Source organism: Lepidochelys kempii, chromosome 1 (genome assembly GCF_965140285.1).
Source record: "Lepidochelys kempii isolate rLepKem1 chromosome 1, rLepKem1.hap1, whole genome shotgun sequence".
In the NCBI taxonomy this organism is placed as follows: domain Eukaryota; kingdom Metazoa; phylum Chordata; order Testudines; family Cheloniidae; genus Lepidochelys; species Lepidochelys kempii.
In genome coordinates this window covers 201648487-201666474 of record NC_136380.1, presented here as the reverse complement: position 1 = coordinate 201666474, position 17988 = coordinate 201648487, and the positions used below count along the sequence as shown (strand labels likewise).

The 17988-nt window shown below is 42.7% G+C and overlaps 1 protein-coding gene and 1 pseudogene across 11 annotated transcripts in view; one reads left to right on the top strand and one right to left on the bottom strand.

The window, feature by feature from the left end:
* ZBTB20 (zinc finger and BTB domain containing 20) overlaps positions 1-17988 on the top strand; it is a 669002-nt gene that overhangs the window by 618867 nt on the left and 32147 nt on the right. For all 11 annotated transcript variants that reach the window (XM_073308823.2, XM_073308794.2, XM_073308802.2 and 8 more), the window contains one exon: positions 287-474. In XM_073308823.2, coding sequence (XP_073164924.1) covers positions 287-474 — 188 coding nt within the window. The remainder of the gene's footprint in view (positions 1-286; positions 475-17988) is intronic.
* Positions 9371-9685, bottom strand: LOC140896847 (small nuclear ribonucleoprotein F pseudogene; annotated as a pseudogene).

Genomic DNA, 17988 nt, shown 5'->3' with positions numbered 1-17988 from the left:
AGCTCAGACTGTGTAAAGTACTCAGACAGGTTTTAATTTATATGTAGTCAGTAGGGACACAATGGGGAGCTTCTGACTTGGTCTGTATGCTTTAATGTGGTCTCAGGGCCATTGCATCAGAGTGAAAACAAGGAGCAGCTTGTTTCCAAACAAGAGGCATGGAGTCCTCCCTGCTACCACCCTTTAAGGAGAGAGAAAAAAAGCAAGTTATCTTTAACAGATTCTAAAAATGCCTTTTCCCAAATATGCAGTTAGTCCCTTCAAAGGTTTCTTTGTTTATTTTCAGGAAGAAACCCAAGACAGCTGAAAACCAGAAGGCGTCTGAGGAGAATGAGATTACTCAGACGGGTGCATGCAGCGCCAAGCCAGGCCTTCCCTGCCTGAACCTTGAAGCTGTTCCGCCTCTGAGCCCAGCCCTCACCCACTCATCACAGTCACCAACAAACCTGCCCGCACACACAGGGTCATCTGATTGTGAGTACACCAATGTACTGACGAGTCGCTGGGAGCTGGTGAAATACCATTCCACACTGTGGACCAGCTTTCCCAGCCTGTTGTATGTTGTTTCCATAATGTCATCAGCAAGGCCTCATCAGCCTTTCCCTTCTCCCTTTTTTTGGCCCGCTTATCTTCAGAATATTTTCCAGGAAGTTTTCTGTGATAAGATTGTGATTATTCAGTCAGCCTAAGAAAGCTGAGAGAGTTTCACAGATCAGGTATGCAAGGCTGGCTCTAACTTCTGTGAAGTAATATGTGCATGGCTCCCCACCAGCTCCCTCCCTACCTAGGACTGGGGTTCCTCATCTTCATGTAGCTGTTTTTCTCCTCATCCCCGCTTGTCTTCTGATTGGAACCCCAACCCCACCCCAGGCCTCAATGGAGGACAGCAATTAGGGAATGCAAATCTCTAGCAGACCCCGGGATACAACAGGACTTCAGGCAAAGAATCCCGGTGATGCTCTATGAGGTGAATTGGGTTTAGGGTGTTGGGGACCTGGAAGACTCAAGGCCCAGTGCAACCAGATAGGCCAGATGCCTTTGCTGTTGATATGTTTTCAGTGTATTAACTCAGAGATGGGTCAGCACAGATTTCCAGGCCTTTTTAAAATGTTCTTTTCCATTTCATCCAGGACACCAAACCACCCCCCCCCCAAAAAAACCCGCCAAAACAAGGAAATGAGCAATTGGAACTGGATTTTGAAAAGGCAGAAATACACAGCAGATCTTCAATAAATTGAAATTTACCAGGATCCCTTCATTGGGTTATGTCAGCCCTCACCGTCTCCATTTTTAGGGGACATAGTTTACCTCTTTTGGAGTGGTTTTAAGATATTGTAACATTTACAAGGGGAAAAAGAAGTAAGATGAAAAAACAGCTTCCAAGAACTCAGAAGTCAGCTAAAGTTTGCAGAGGTCAATAAAAAGAAAATCTAGGCATGGCAATAAAAATACTAGATAAAAAATAAGATATCATTTTCTTTTTTTAATTTAAACAACCTGCCTGAGGGCCAATCTTGGAAGCAAACGAGTTATTGGGATAATTGCTATCCAAATCACTTCAGCGGCAATTCATTCCTGCCACCTTCTGACTTTATTCATTATGAGCCTCTTCTTGAGATCTCAATTTTAATAGAACCAATAAACAGAATCGGGAGGCTTCCCTAAAGCTGGCCCAGTGACCTGGTAAAGAGAAAGAGACATGAGACAATGGAAAAGGAAGCACCATACAATTTGCAAAAGAAAATTCTCTTCAAATTTGAGATGCCTGTCACTGGATAAGACTGGGATTCGGGTTTGTTTTGTAAGGTGGTTGAAGCACTGGATCCAGATACCAGGTATCTGAATCTATTACAGCAGGTTACATGAGTCCTTATTTATTTTACATGTATTTGGAAAAGAGAATTTTATGGACAATATTTTCAAAACCAGATTTGGAACGTGCACTCACTATTTTACATGTGCAATCACTTGTGCATGAAAAAACAACAAACATTTACAAGGTGATCCTCCCCAGAGTATCTGGGCGCTCTGTACATGGCTCAGCTTAAGAGCAATTTTCTGAATATAGGTATCAAATAAACCAAGACAGCCAGCTGCACCTCATCTTTAAAAGACAAAGACGAAGAAAGTCTAGGCAGTAGTTTGAATGCCAAGGGTGCTGAGGCAAGCAGTTAACAAGAAGTCTGTGCAAAGAGATGTATTATACAGTGCTCTCTAAGTGCCCCATCCTGTGTGGTGAGTGCCCCCTGTGTGGTTCTGTGTGCCATCAACCTGCGCTGAAGTCACATTGACTCTGCCCCATGTAGGATTGGGTCTTAAATGTTCCTATTCTTGGGCTTAGAAATATTGCCAGTGAGAGGAAATTCCTGAAGCAAGGACTTTCAGTCTAGAATGCATTGCCTCAAACTCCCATCGCCTTCTCTCCTGGGAGAGATTAGCTTAAGCGTTCTAGGCAAATGTAGGTGGAATGGCAGTTCAGAAGGAGAGGTGGTTTCTGAGATAGCTGGGTCCTAGTTCATGTAGGGCTTTGCAGATAGAAACCAGTACCTTGAATTCCCTTGGAGTTATGCCAGACAGATTTCTAAATACCTCATGGTGTACATGCGGATGCTGGTGTGCAGAGTGAAGAGTAGTGAAATGTGAAGAGTTTGGGTGTAAATTGCAGACACAGGCTAAGAGCTTCCATTGAAAATCTTGCCCTATATGTTCAGAAATAGTTACAAGGAAGCAAGGGGTTATTGTCAGATGGTGCACATATTCCACACACTTTCCTAATCTCCCAAAGAGCAAATGGGAATAGTTAGTAGGGGCCAAAACCTAAGGCCATACTCCACTTTCTACTCGAGCAAAACTCCCCTTGACTTCGATGCATGTAGAGTGAATAACGACTTCAGAACATGGCCCCATGTGAATAGGTTAGGCTTTCAAAAGTGTAGATAACACAGGAGTTGTTCAAACATCAATGGCTATATAGACCTATGTTTGGGGAGTTCCAAAAGATAAGAACATTCTGGCAGAAAATTTCAACAAATGCTTAAGGATATAATAAAAATAAAGCTTCATTCAGACTCTGCTATATATACATATCTTAGCAGATGTGTCTAAACTCATAGGAATCTCACAGGAACAGAGCAGCTGAATTTCTTTGTGTCTGTTGATAGTTAAAAGCGTTATTCTTAGACGCAAAGATGGCCCATCTATGGAGGAATTTGTTCCAGATAAGGGAAAGACAACACCTTAGCAAAGAGTTTCCATGGGACTGAGGAGCAGGTTGGATGATTATTGAAAAAAATGGGTGGTATGGGGTTTATGAATTAAGAGGACACAGAAAAGGGGGCTGGCCTGAAGGTAAATTGTCACAGTGAGTGTACGTCGAAGCAGGAAAGTAAGACGAGATAAAGAAGAAACATGGAACAGCAGTAGTAGGTGGAGGGGATGAAGGGATGTGGAGGTCATTTATTTTTCATTGGGGGCCAACACGGTTCTTGCATATAGAAAGGAATGCACTTTTTAATCTCTGGCAATGGGCCTGAACCACAGCCCTCTGTCCATACACCCCCACATTTTGTGCCTGTCCAGATCCCGGTTTGGGCTTCACAGCATTGCAGACCAGGACAGAAACATTGAGCCAGATTCCATTTGCATTTTTTTCTTAAAATCTGACTTTCTTATTTTGATGGCTGTTTGCCTTTTAAACTCCACGGGGCCTCTAAGGGAAAGGGAGAGAGAGGGAGGGAAATATCCTTCAGGATTCCTAAACTCCACAGAGTACTGAGCTAGTGGGGATGGAAACTCAGGATGGTATTTTTCCTGAGCAATCAGTAAGGGTCTATACACCTTCCTTGTGACTCAGTGGGGCTGCTTTCCCTAGTGCTAGTGCTGGGTTTTGTGAAGTTGCAAGTTAGTGGAATTTTGTCATGTCCAGTTTTTATGTTTTAATCCTTCTATGTCCCCCCTCTGAGGTTCTGTAGTAGGAACAAGATGGATGTGTATCCTCCTGGCCTCCTGTCTCCTTCTCCTGGGCTTCACTGTGCAGCCCTCCTACAGACTGCACTGGGACCTTACAGCCCAGACAGCACAGGGGAGATGCTGGGACACATTGTTAGAATGCACCTCAGGAGGGCCCCAGTCCTGTTCCCATTGAACTCCAGGGAAAAACCCGTGTTGACTTCCTTGGGTGCAGGGTCAGACTGCGTGTTCACATTAACAGTTATCTCATCTATATATTTTTTAAACTGCATGTGATATGGGATGGTATTTCAGTTACATAGTCAATGGGTAAATTTTTAAAAGCACTTAAGTGACTTGGGCTCCTAAGTTCTATTGGTGATTAAGTCAATGGCACTTAGGCACATAAGTCATTTAGGTGCATTTGAAAACTTTATGTAATGACCTTAATTGAGACCTTAATTGCTAATTCCCTTTTTGAGTGTCTTTAATGTTAAGTTGACGAAGTGTTGTCTGGTCTCATGATATTTGGTGCTTTTCGTAAAGCCCCAGCTCCTGGAGTGAAATGATTACATGAGAATCTCAGCTTTCCTTTCTGAAAGGAAAAAAAAGAGTTTCTAGCCCTCGTGGTTGCAGAGAGGAAAAAAAGAGTTTCTAGCCCTCGTGGTTGCAGAGAGGAAAAAAAGAGTTTCTAGCCCTCGTGGTTGCAGAGAGGAAAAAAAGAGTTTCTAGCCCTCGTGGTTGCAGAGAAAAGCTTGAAAATATGTCCCCAGTGTATCCTAAAGATTCGAAAACCAGAAGGCAAAAAGAGAGAGCCAGGATTGTATTCATTTATTTATTTATTACTCCCATGATTTTTGGACACTTGGGGTTGGCAGTACTGTGATGCTTTTGTCTATGAGTCACATTACACTCCCCTAGATCTGTTACAGCTATCCACTAACATTTCCCAACTATTTTCCTGACTCTAAGGTAAAATGTGCTGGTCTCTCTAATTCTCAAGGTCACCCATTAGTATCACTCTTTAAAGGTGTGAGTCACCCTGTAATCCCTCAATTACATACTTGTACTAGCAGCTCAGCAATTTCATTCATAGTTCCTTGATGAATGCCATCCATTGCAGCTTAATTTCTTAAGATATTCTATTACCTCCTCCTTTATTTATTCATTTGTTTATTTATTTTATAATGTTCTCCTGGACAGTGCCATCACCTTCATACCCTGGGATCGTTTTCCTTGCCCCATCATTCTCCATGCTGAAAACCAATGCTAAAAAAATCACATAGATTGTGAAATTTCTGTGTCCTCTTTGATTACCCTACCTTTTTTACGCACCGGTGGCCTACCTAACCCCACTAAGTCTCTTACTTGTCTATTTAATCCGTCTGTCCACGCTATCTAAGGTATTTCTTAGGCACCACTCATTGCCTTGTGAGCTTCTTCTTTCTGATGTATTTAAAGAATTTGTTATTACAGTACTTTCTTTATACCTTCAGCTATTTTTCTTAAAATTTCCTCTTCACTTCTTTAATCTCCATGTTACATCTTGCCTGGTACAGTTTATGCTCTGTTCTATTAGCATCACTTAGGCATGATTTCCATGTTTGGAAGGAAACTTTTTCAGCCTTAATAAACTCTTGTGCCTTGTTACTTAACTATCCTAGTGTTATTCCACTTCCTTTTTCGATTGTTGCTGTTGACTTGGGATATGCATATTGATCCTAATAAAGGATTTTTAAGGCCACCTCCCTGCTGATTTAAGGATTTTAATTTCTTATAATTTCCTTTCAGGCTCTTTCAAACTAACTTCTTCAGTTTTCTTATTAATCCTCCTCCTTGAAGTTGCATGTCAGATCCTACCTTGTGATATGATCCTCCTGCAAGGGTGTCAAACTTAATAATATTCTGGTCTCTGTGATTTGATGGCTTAACTATACACATTTCCTGAGCCACCTCCTACTCAGGTGTGTGAAGACTTTTAGTTAAGAGAAGCTCCTTCCTAGTATGCTCCAGAATGAGCTGTCTCATACAAAAATTATGTGTCAGCAATTCCCACACTTTTGAAAGGTGAGTCTCCCATCAAGAAAATGAAAAGCAATCATACCCCTTTCAGCACTACCACGTGGTGTTAAAGGCCTACTCGTCTTAAGGTACACACCTCCTGTGCCCCTTCTGGCTAGTCATTTGCACTCCCTTAGGATGCACAACCCACACTTTAGGAAACATTGATTTAAGGGATCGAGGAATTATTAACCAGACCATGTCCTGTTACCCAACTACTTTGGGTAACCAAAGTTTACAGTTATTGGTAGGATAGACTTTGTTGTCATTCTGTTCTCTCATCACTCTGAAGTCTCCGGCTTAGGAACTTTTTGCTACCCTCATTCAGTGTTCCAGATTCACTTGCTCTGCATTTCTCTTGCTTTCTCTCTTGAAAGCAGCCTTAGTACCTTGTGCCATGATCCCATTCAGTCATTCCAAATAGGGTAGGGCCTGGTCAGCACCTGAAGGAGAGGAAAAACCCAGGTGCTACTTAAAGAGATGTCCTTGACTGAATAGGGCTCTCGCATGGGCTGTGCTGCTGGAGATACTAAAACATAAAATTGAGATCCTAGTCATTACAGTCCATAAATGTTTGCAAAGCATTTTCGCATTCTCTGGTGGAAGGCACTAGAAAAGATCATAGTATTACAGTACATACAATATGCTTTGAACTATTAGGGGGGAAAAATAAGGTATGTGTGACTGAAGGGTGCCACCCAAACTTCTGACCGACCTGCTGCTTTTATCAGGGATACTGTGTCCTACCAGCCTGCTGTGTGATGATTGAACACAACTGTCTGTTTATGGAAGCATTGTGTATTTGGGTTCCATAGCAATTCAAATATTACTATTTATAGTGGCACCCACAGTGCGTTCAGTGCTGTTTCAGTATTTATGTTTGCTGTGAATGTTTTCGTCGTTTCATGGAGTCATTTCTGAGGACAAAATAACATGAGATCTAGTGTTACATTTCCACCATTCAGGAACTGAAATAAACAGTGAGAAGTCTAGATCTCTAGTAATTCATCACTATAAAAGGTTCCTTGAGGTGTTCTCAAAGCCCATGGCACATGTAAAAACAAATACTAGAACTCTCACGCATCCCTAGTTTGTGCAGTATGCTTGGCTATGTTAAACACTGAAAAGATCTCTGCATAGGTAGGATACACAGCATACCCTGAACCAGTATGTGACATGTGGGGCTAATGCTTCTCCGTGAAAGCCCCCAAGAGAGAAGTAGTGTGAGTTAAAAGTAGTCTCCCAAAAGCTATTTTTCAGTTTTAACCAGTGACAATGGCAATATTGTACATCTATTAAAAATCTTGAAAAGTTCTTTATACCTAGAAGAGAGGGGTGGTAACATGTAATTTATTGATGTTATACAGATAGAGAAAAAAGACAAAATAGATTTGGGGGCAGGGGGGAGTGTGCTAGAGGAAATAAAAACAAAAAAGGTGACCTCTCAACACAGATTCATGGATACCTTAGAATCATAGACTATCAGGGTTGGAAGGGACCTCAGGAGGTCATCTAGTCCAAGCCCCGGCTCAAAGCAGGACCAATCCCCAACTAAATCATCCCAGCCAAGGCTTTGTCAAACCTGACCTTAAAAACCTCTAAGGAAGGAGATTCCACCACCTCCCTAGGTAACCATTCCAGTGCTTCACCACCCTCCTAGTGAAAAAGTTTTTCCTAATAGCCAACCTAAACCTCCCCCACTGCAACTTGAGACCATTACTCCTTGTTCTGTCATCTGCTACCACTGAGAACAGGCTAGATCCATCCTCTTTGGAACCCCCTTTCACGTAGTTGAAAGCAGCTATCAAATCCCCCCTCATTCTTCTCTTCTGCAGACTAAACAATCCCAGTTCCCTCAGCCTCTCCTCATAAGTCACATGTTCCAGTCCCCTAATCATTTTTGCCCTCCGCTGGACTCTTTCCAATTTTTCCACATCCTTCTTGTGGTGTGGGGCCCAAAACTGGACACAGTACTCCAGATGAGGCCTCACCAATTCAAAATAGAGGGGAATGATCACATCTCTCGATCTGCTGGCAATGCTCCTACTTATACAGCCCAAAATGCTGTTAGCCTTCTTGGCAACAAGGGCACACTGTTGACTCATATGCAGCTTCTCGTCCACTGTAACCCCTAGGTCCTTTTCTTCAGAACTGCTGCCTAGCCACTCGGTCCCTAGTCTGTAGCAGTGCATGGGATTCTTCCGTTCTAAGTGCAGGACTCTGCACTTGTCCTTGTTGAACCTCATCAGATTTCTTTTGGCCCAATCCACTCATTTGTCTAGGTCCCTCTGTATCTTATCCCTACCCTCCAGCATATCTACCACTCCTCCCAGTTTAGTGTCATCTGCAAACTTGCTGAGGGTGCAATCCACGCCATCCTCCAGATGATTAATGAAAATATTGAACAAAACTGGCTCAGGACCAACCCGTGGGGCACGCCGCTTGATACCAGCTGCCAACTAGACATGGAGTCATTGATCGCTACCCGTTGAGCCTGATGATCTAGCCAGCTTTCTATCCACCTTATAGTCCATTCATCCAGCCCATACTTCTTTAACTTGTTATGAAGTTAAACTTCTTTAACCTTATGCAACCACGTTGAGTTTAATAGGTGTACCTTGTGCTGTGATCCCTTTCAGTCATTCGGGAAAAGGTAGAGCCAGGCCAGTACATGAATGAGAGAAAACTCCTGCTTAAGGTGATGTTTTTGACTGAGAAGAGTGTGGGATGTAACTGAGGGCAGAATTTGACCCACAGGTGATAACTGTTATCCACTATATTAGTATCCCCTGTTAGTGTCAGTATATATAGCACATCAGTTTTTCTAATTTTTTTCAAATGTTTTACTGGAATATTAAAAATGGCAATATCTTCTTATTGTCATAGATCAGTCCAATAACATCAAATAACCCTAAATGTAGCCTAGGGCTGAATTTGTTTTTATTACTTAAAGTTCCCATCACACCAAAACTAAACGAGGTGATGTTGGAGATACACCTTTGCTTGTGGTTGCACAGGTGTAGCTGAGGACAGAAATTGTTTTAGTGTGCTGTAATGTCCAGAAACAAAATCATGTCTTATGCTGAGTATGTGCCACTATCACTCTGCTCATATGGGCTAGATCATAAGCAGCTGCTGAACAGCCATGCAGAGATGGAAGGATGCACAGAGCTTCTTCCTGCATGGTGCTGTAAAAGGACCTTTCACAATAGCTGTCTGTGCACTCCTAGCCTCTGGTGTTTCTTCTGGGGGAGACAGCTCCCTCCTTTCTCTGAAAACTCAACATAAAAAAGCACAGTCCAACCTTTGAGATCTCTCTCTCTCTCTCATGTTATTTTTTATGTGTGTGAAAAACTGATCTTTATTTTCCAGAAATATACAAACTTATTCTCTCATTTCTCCATCTTCTTCTACTCCTCTGATGTACAGGACATTGTTACATCTTATCAAAACTTCACCAAGGTGTCCTGACAATGCACCATCTATGTATTCTTCTGTGTTTGCAAGCTGCACGTTCATATAACCGTCGACAGACACCAAGTAGCCCTTGTACTCCATCCCCCACTTCAGCTTCACCATCACCGGCTTCCCCGTCAGCCTGTTCAGGAAGGGCTTGGGGTTCAGGGGCAAGCTCATGGTAACACAGCCTGGCACAAGGCAGCGGTAAAAACAAAAATTACTCACAGAGCCGCACATGCACCCGCTGGAGTCTAGGTTGGAAAATTTACTGCAGCAGCCAGTCTTACTAGTTAAAAATTACCCTTTAGTTAACAGATCAAGGAGACACATCAAAAGACTAACCAAACAAAGCATTCTTCTTCAAGTGATGTCCCCATGGGTGCTCCACTGTAGGTGCGGCAATGCCTTTGTGTCTGGAGTTGGAGATCTTCAATAGCAGTGCCCATCGGACCAATTCCTCTCCCTCGCGCTGTGCGTGGGACGTATATATAGCGCTTTGTGGTCTGACCGCCCTCAGTTACTTCTCTACCGCCTGATGTCTGATGGTAGCTTCTCTCCAGACAGAGACCTCTTTCCCACTTCTGGCTAAGGTTTTCACAAGCTGCTTCCCCACTCCAAGTTTTTCCAGTCAGCCACTATGTCTGTAGATAAAACAGATTCCACATGCTACTTCCCTATAAAGCTTCCTTTTCCTTCACAGACTGCTACAAATACTGCCTATAGAGGGATACTGGGTTGAGTAAAAACCTTCTAAACAGGTAATTATCTTAAGGGGGTTTAATCTATATTTTCCTTTTAACCAAAGCCCACAGGCTTTTAGACTTACTGTATTTAACCACACTCAAACTGATACACTTCCTCCCAGTCTTTGGAAAAGGTAATGATACAGGGGCAAATCCAGAGATGCCTAAAGGTTAACAGTTACCATTTTGGGAGATGGTCGTCAGTGCAGCAGTGCCAATTATTACATTCACTCCCCTCCTAAGGACTGTTTTCATTGATGATATAGATCCCTGAAGTCAAATGCAGAGAAAAGAGCAAGAAGAGCCCACATTCATCTTTCTTATGGGGCTTCAGTCTCAGGGGCACCTTGAGGGTTTGGTCAAAGTCCATTGAAGCTAATGAAAACATTCCCAGTTACGTCACTGGGCTTTGAATAAGGACCTTAAAGAAGAAAGATACATCACCAGGGAAGCCCACATTTTCCTGGGAGCAAATTCTTCCCTTCTCCAGTAAACATCCCTCCATTTTAAACTTGAAGGAAAAACCCTCAAAGACACAGTAACTTCATGGGCATTGTTGGCTCCATCTCAGTAGATGATACACTGTAACAAGTACAGCATATCCTATGAGTAATACAAATTGGCTCTGTGAGGGAAATACTAGCAATAGAGAACACCCGGATTTTAGTCAAACAGCCTTAAACCCATAGCAGATAAATGAAATCAGGGCCAAATTTGGATTTGGTGTAAGCAGGTCTCACTCCTGTATCTTTGGGAACAGGTGAGCACAGCAAAAACCGTTTTCATTGAGACATTAAAAAGTTCAGTAATAAAGACAGTAGCTGTAGTAGAAGCTTGAATTCTCATCTGAGGAAATGGTGCCATCATGTGGCCATTTTGTTTTGTTTGTTTCCAATTATGGGCGGGCACTTTTATAAACTGTTTTCTTCTATTGTTTTGGTTTTTTTTAATACGCTAGGGCGGAGGGGAGCGTAGTGTAAATCCATGTAACTAGTGAAGTCAATGAGGCTATGCTGATTTTTACGTGCTAAGGATCTGGCCTTGGAGTTTTTCATTTATCATCTGATTCCTCGCCGTTTTCTGTCCAGTTTGCCGTCAGTCTTGGAGATAAAAATCAGCAAACCCTGCAGAGGACTGAAAGAAGGGAAGTAAGTGTGTGTGTGTGTGTGTGCACGGCGCATTTATGCTGGAGGAGGTGGTGTGTGATTTAAAACCAGAAAACAGATTACATCTGTTTATCAAAAATTGAAAGGATACAAATGACTATAGGATAAATGCTTTCTGCTCTGTGCCTCCTTGTGGGTATGAAGGGCCCTAAGCATAGTAGTGCTAGTCCAGTTCCACTGTGCAAGGATGGAAGAAGGAATCAGGAAGCCTGTTTCAAGGTATACACCCCAAGGCGGAGGCAATTTTCAGTGGTAGATGGGAGGAGAGGTCACATACATTGCATGTGTTTTTAAAGCATTCCCCTGAATTTCAAGGAACTATAAAGGTGCAGGGTGCTGTTTACAGGCAGGATGCTGTGCTGGATGGACCTATCATCTCTTCTACTCTCCCTATGATCCAAGAGTACATGTCTGAAGAGAAAATGTGAGCGCTAAATCTTATTTCTTGTAACAGGAATAAATCTTTTAACTTAAAAATAGTTGGGCATGTCATTGGCACTTAGAAACCTATGGTCACCAAGATACTGTGAAAGGAAACTGCCATTTATAACCAGTGCATTGCAATTATAAGTAGGCTGCAGAGTGTCAAGAGACATGGGTGGGGATGAAGGCATTGAAGAAGTGTAGGAAGAAAACTCAGCGTCTTCAAGCCTGGAGAACAAAACTCTAAAGGAATCAGAGGAGCTAATACCTGGCCTGTCTCTGGTGCCTTTCATCCAAGGAATTCCAAACAATTTGTAATGGTCATTTAAGGCTCACATCCCTTCTGTAGGTTAGTGCCAGTAGTATTATCCCCATCTTAGGGATGAGGAAACTGAGGCACAAGAGAGTGAAAGACACGCACCACATCATTTCACAAAGCTGGAGTAAACAAGCAGAGGGCAAGCAGAATCCTCCTCCCATCCTGCAGGCAGAGCATGGGGTAGAACCATGGTGGCTGCTCCTCCAGCCCATGGGGCAATGGAGAGGCTGCCATCCCCAGCATGGGAGTTTGTGCTTGCTGGAGGTAGGACATTCAAATCCTGGGCACCGCACAGTTTTATTTGAGGAAGATCCTGTATTTAGTCTTTGTTTAGATGCCAAATGGATTCGTCATAATTGGGCAGACGAGCAGGGAATTGTGCAGGACAGTTTGCGCAGGAAAGGAGAAGAATCTGTGCTGCATAAAATAAAAGTAAAAATCTTTTCAACTAAGATTTCAAGGCAAAGATAGGAAATCAATGGGAAGTGCAAATTCTTGCTCATTTGCCAGACACCTGGAGAGCTTCCACGTTTTTTATTCCATGTTGGGGCAAGGGCTGTTTTCTTTCTTTCAGATGGATTTAGTTATTGGGCTAGAAAATCCAAAGATGTTTGGTGGATTTTAGCAGACAGTCCTTTCTTACACAGAGTACATTACTGACATGTTAATTGTTGTTATACTAGTAAAAATACAGTACTTCCTGTTAGATGTAGACTGCTACATATTTTGATTCTAGCAACAATCTGGTAGGGTTAAAGGCAACTTGTGTAGTGTCATCTGGTGTTTGTTTTAGACAGATACTATACAAAGAGATACTGATTTTCAAGATGTTCAAGCAGATGATAAGGCAAAAACTCCAGTAAACCTTTAAAGCAACAGAAAGCCGGGGTGTTCCTGGTCAGCTCTCACGCAGAGTTGGCAAATGTTCCTCCATCCTCCCACAGCTCCCTACCAGCATTTCCCCTTAAAGTCCCCTTTTGAGGAGGCCACACGGTCATAAGGACCACCCTGAGCAGGACAGGATAGACTTTCAAGCATTTTGATTTGAAAGCAGATCATTCCCGTGAGCAACAGAAAGTTCTCCCACTCGGCTTGGCTTCAGGAGGTAGGATCCTGCTAGAGGCCAGGTATATAAAAGCACTGAACTGCATTACTCCGGTTGTATTTTGGTGTAATTCCATTGAAATCAATGGAAGGTAAAACAGTGGCGAATCAGGCCCCCAAGCTGTTAAATGAAAAGAAAAAATAGTGTAGTGGTTAGGGTGTTAGCTGAGGACTTGGAGACCTGGGTTCAGTTCCCTTTTCTCTTTGACCTATTCTTTATCATGTGGACTTGTGTTATATTCTCAGTCAGAATCAAGGGGTTGACTACAAACCTTTTGGTGAAATTTTATGAAAATATATTAGCATTCCATTCTAGGTCCTTTCCAGTTCAGGAAATTCAAAATATTTAGGAAATTGACTTGTTCCTCCTCAAAACATAGGACTACCAACATGTTCATGTGTTTTGATGTGAATGCTGAACTTCAGCTGAACCAAATGTCAAATTTATGCAAATCTTCAAGTTTTGACTCCAAAATAAAGTTCCTTTTCACTCAGAAGTGGGTTTGCTTTTTAATGAAAACCTGTAAAATTTCCAATTTGGAGGGGGGTGGGGGCAACATTGGACAATTTCTTTAATATAAAATGAAAAAATCTTCAGATCTGGAGGATTTCTGTTGCTATTTCGCGGAGTCTTAGTGAGAATGTGGTTCCCATCTCAGAAGGTTAATTTGGGGAATCATTCACTAAGTCTCCAGTGTATTTCAGTCTAGATTTTAGAACATCAGGACTGCAGGTTTAATATGCCACTGTCTTCTAAATGAGAGCAGGAGTGCTGAAATGAATCAAGCAAAGCCTCCTAAGTGGTACTCAACCTGCTGCACCTCTGTCTGCTCTAAATGCAACACTGAAGAAGCACAGTGATGACTTGTTGAATCGGCAAAGAGAAGATGCTTGAAGTAACCACAGCAGAAATAGCAGATACACAGGCACCCCTTTGTAAATCAGAGTTCAGGATGATTGGCCGCCCACAATTGTTTTGAAGAGTCAGAAGATTGTGTAGCTCCAGCATTTGTGGAGCAGTTTTGTAGAACCAGAAATTGCAGGTTTCCAACAATGCTTGTAGGGAAGCAGAGGGTTGCAACAATAGTGGGCTAAGAGGAGCAGATGGTTCTGCTGGGACCCAGCTGAGCTGAAGTAGCAGAATAAGGTTATATTACTTTGCTCTGATGGGGCATATAGGAGCTAGTCTCTGGGCCACTGACGCACAGTGAGTAAGTGGCAGGACCAAGAAGAGAACCCAGGATTCCAAACTCCTAGGTTCCTGGATTATACACCCCTCTGAGTAGGAAGTGGCATTTTGATGATGGATGGGCACTGATGGGGAGTATGAGAGTTAAATATGCTTTTTCAAAGAAATTAGCAGAAAAAACAGGTTTATCCAGTGTGACATTTCAGGAGAAGCACTGACATGCATTGTGACAGGCATATCAGAATGTATCCCAAGGGTAAAGTAGCGGGAGTAGGAAACTCCTCTTGGGATCCTATCATGACTTCAGTGGGAGTTCAGGATACTCCGCACCATTCAGGAGGTGCTCAGCACCTCTCAGGATCAGGCATTTGGTATGCAGGCGAAAAAGCTCACAGCCAGTGTTTTCAGAAAAGAGAGGAATCCAAGTCAAAAGTCCAGGGCTAGATTCTATGCTACATCTACTGAGTGATACAGCAAAGAAGACACAGCCCAGGGAGATGGGGGACTTTATGTCACCTTTGCACCCTCCAGGTTCTGGATTTATATTAGCCCTATATTCCTACTGAATAGGGGTAATTCTTCTCCAGCCCCTTGTAGCTCTTGCACACAGCATTGACCCTCCAGATCTTGATTTAGAGCAACTCCAACTGAAGGGTATTTGGAGCCAGAAAGCAAAGCCCATTTACAAAATTTGAATCTAAGCCCAAAATCAGATTTCAGACTCTACCAAAGTTTGAGCGTGTTTGGATGCAGGGTTTGGGGTTTGGCCCATCTATTTTTCAGAAGTATAAGGTTATTCGTGATGATCGACTAGGTCTAGTTAATACTGTATAAATATCAGTCTGACAGATTTCCAAACAATTCTCCATTGCTACTGGGGAAAACCTAGGCAAAGCCTGACTCCAGCAGAGAAAACTCTTCTGGGATATAGGCTCATCTTTCTTTTTGCCCTTCAGGTGAGAAAGTGAAGCAGGGCCCTTCTGCTCTGCTCTGCTGGTTATCCCCATTAAAGATCCCCTTGTATGTTTCAAAAAAGAATAAGGGACAATGCTGGTGTCCTGCCCACCATTCCCTTTCTGAGTCAAAGAGGTTTAAAGTACAAGACTGTCTGTAGAGATACTGCTGAGCTATAATGGCTTCCGTGGTTGCCCACTCACTGCCCCTCTAGCAATGCAATAGTCATTACATTGTAATGAACTTTGAGCTATCATGATGAACACTATAGAAAATCAAATTCTGTGATTTTTTTCAGCTGTCAGCATTGAAGAATTGAGCGTTTACTTTGCAGTTGAGGACACCTTGTCGCCACACAGTAGAAACTTACTACAGTAAACAAGCTTTAAAGTACTTAACAGTAATGGGTGGCCGTAGTGGTCTTCAGCACCACTTACATCCCCTGCTAACTAAACTGTTACTGAAGGTTCCCGGGGATCATTTTCTGCATTTATGTTAAACATACGGCCACGTTTATTGGCCAGAACTGCCAAACTTTTCACAGCTCTCTCTGCAATATTTTTGCACATCGAAATCCACATTCAAAACTGCTCCATAATTCAGCTTCTCATCACTACTATCTACATTTTCCATAGCATCTTCCAGGAGACTGCTGCCTGCTGTTTCCTTCTGCCATCCTTTTCCCATATAGTACTTTGCATCAATGACTCTTTCTCATTTTTATTCTAATGTTAAAACCCTACTTCTTTTTGGACACCTGCAGCATAAAGGTCAGCGGGAAGTGCTGGATTCAGGAAAGCAGTAAACTAAACATTTGGTCATTTATTACGCAACAGAAGTCTTTCCCCTTTCCCATCCATGTTGTGCTCCTTCATACCAGCGGAGGATGCATTCCATGCATATTTCTGTGAATAATCTGACAGTTTAATCAATACATTTGCTTATGGGAAAAATGAGCATTTTTCAGACATGCACAGTAATACATTTCACCTTTATACCATGACAGCTTCATATCCCAATCCCAGAAGAGCTGCAAATGTGCATAATCTGTGCAAAAAAAATATTTTCTTTCTTTCTTTCTGAATGGGGCAAATGCCTATTCATTGCCTATCTAATGGCTTTTGCATTTTCACACTCTTTCTTTCCTACCCAGTTTCTGAATACCCCTCCAATCAGAAGTTTCTTTCACAGAACAGGGACAAAACCCTCCGACAGTAGCTTCTCAGAATGAGTCCGTCAAGATCTATATGTTGCTGTTCACTGAGTGAAAAGAAAGGGAGCACTTAACAAAGACTGCTTGAAATTTTACAGAAAGGTTTCCCACTGTCTTAACTCTAAAAAGAGTGGCAGGCCTGGGACTAGACCGAGACCGCAGTCTTTTCCCCTGTGCCAGGCATTCTGTGCAGTGACTGTTGTGTGTATGTGTGTGTAAGCATATTTCCATTACACTTTATTCTGATACCTTGGGCTTGCAAGAAATTGACACACTTTCTTGCTTGTCATATAGTGTTCACCCCTCTCTGTATTCTTGGTAACTAAGTAATGTCTATTTTAGATTCGCAGACTACAAAGCTCACATTTTGTGGTGGTGTCTGACTTAGGACTTTTGGTTTGGCACATTGTATAGGTAAGGGACACACACAAAGGTTGGGTCTGAATTCAGTCTTCCTTAGAGTGTGGAAGGTGCTGTTTGGACCTGGAGCTTTGATTCAGGCCAATCCCTAAAGTTAATGTGCTTGCCTGGGTGAATTGCATGTTTGTACTACTAGATTTTGTGTATTAGCATGTTTGACAATGTGGCAAATGATTTGTTTTCAAGCTTTCTGGGATTGTCTTTACCTTGGATAGGTACAGCTATATCTAGTGATGACTGGCAGACAGAGACCCAGAAAGAATTTCATCATATTCTTTCCATGCTTTTCTGCCCCCACTCTCTCCCTGTTTCTCCAACTCATCCCCAGTCTCTCTTGTTTGTCCTAATTATTCGTATTCTAGCTGAGGCTCTCATAGGTATGGGCACTTCAGCTGCAGGTCCCCTCACTCTCACACAGTGGGCCAGGGATCCTTTTGACATTTGTAATAGGTGTGTAGACTTGGAACCTGGGTGTGGTGATTGGAAGGGAGGGAGGGAGGGAGGAAGGAAGGAAGGAAGGGGATAAATGAAAGTTTTGTAGTAAGTCACTAAACAATGGATTCAAACAAAAAGTTTTGCCATGATGCTAGTAACCAAAAGCCATTACTGTCTGTCTGCTCATTGGCTTGTATATGAAATGACTCTAGTGAGGGGTCAGTCCAGTTCCTAGAGGACAGAGGCTAGATTCACAGAGGGATTTAGGCACTTCACAGCCACTTTAGGTGCCTAAATCCAAAATTTAGAGGCTCAAAAGCCCCCTCTCAGCAGCCAGCTAACCCAGTAGGCACTTAAATGCCACAGGTACCTAAATGTCTGCCAGTAGGCGTGCACCCAGGTGCCTAAATCCTGATGCCCGGAGCCTAGCACATGTCTAAGCCCCAGTGGGATTCTCAAACTAAGCATTCCCCCACCTATCTTACCTGTGGGGCCTGTTTCAATAGGTGTGCTACTGGATTGGGCCCAGTACAAAACGAAGTGGGGGTGTTACC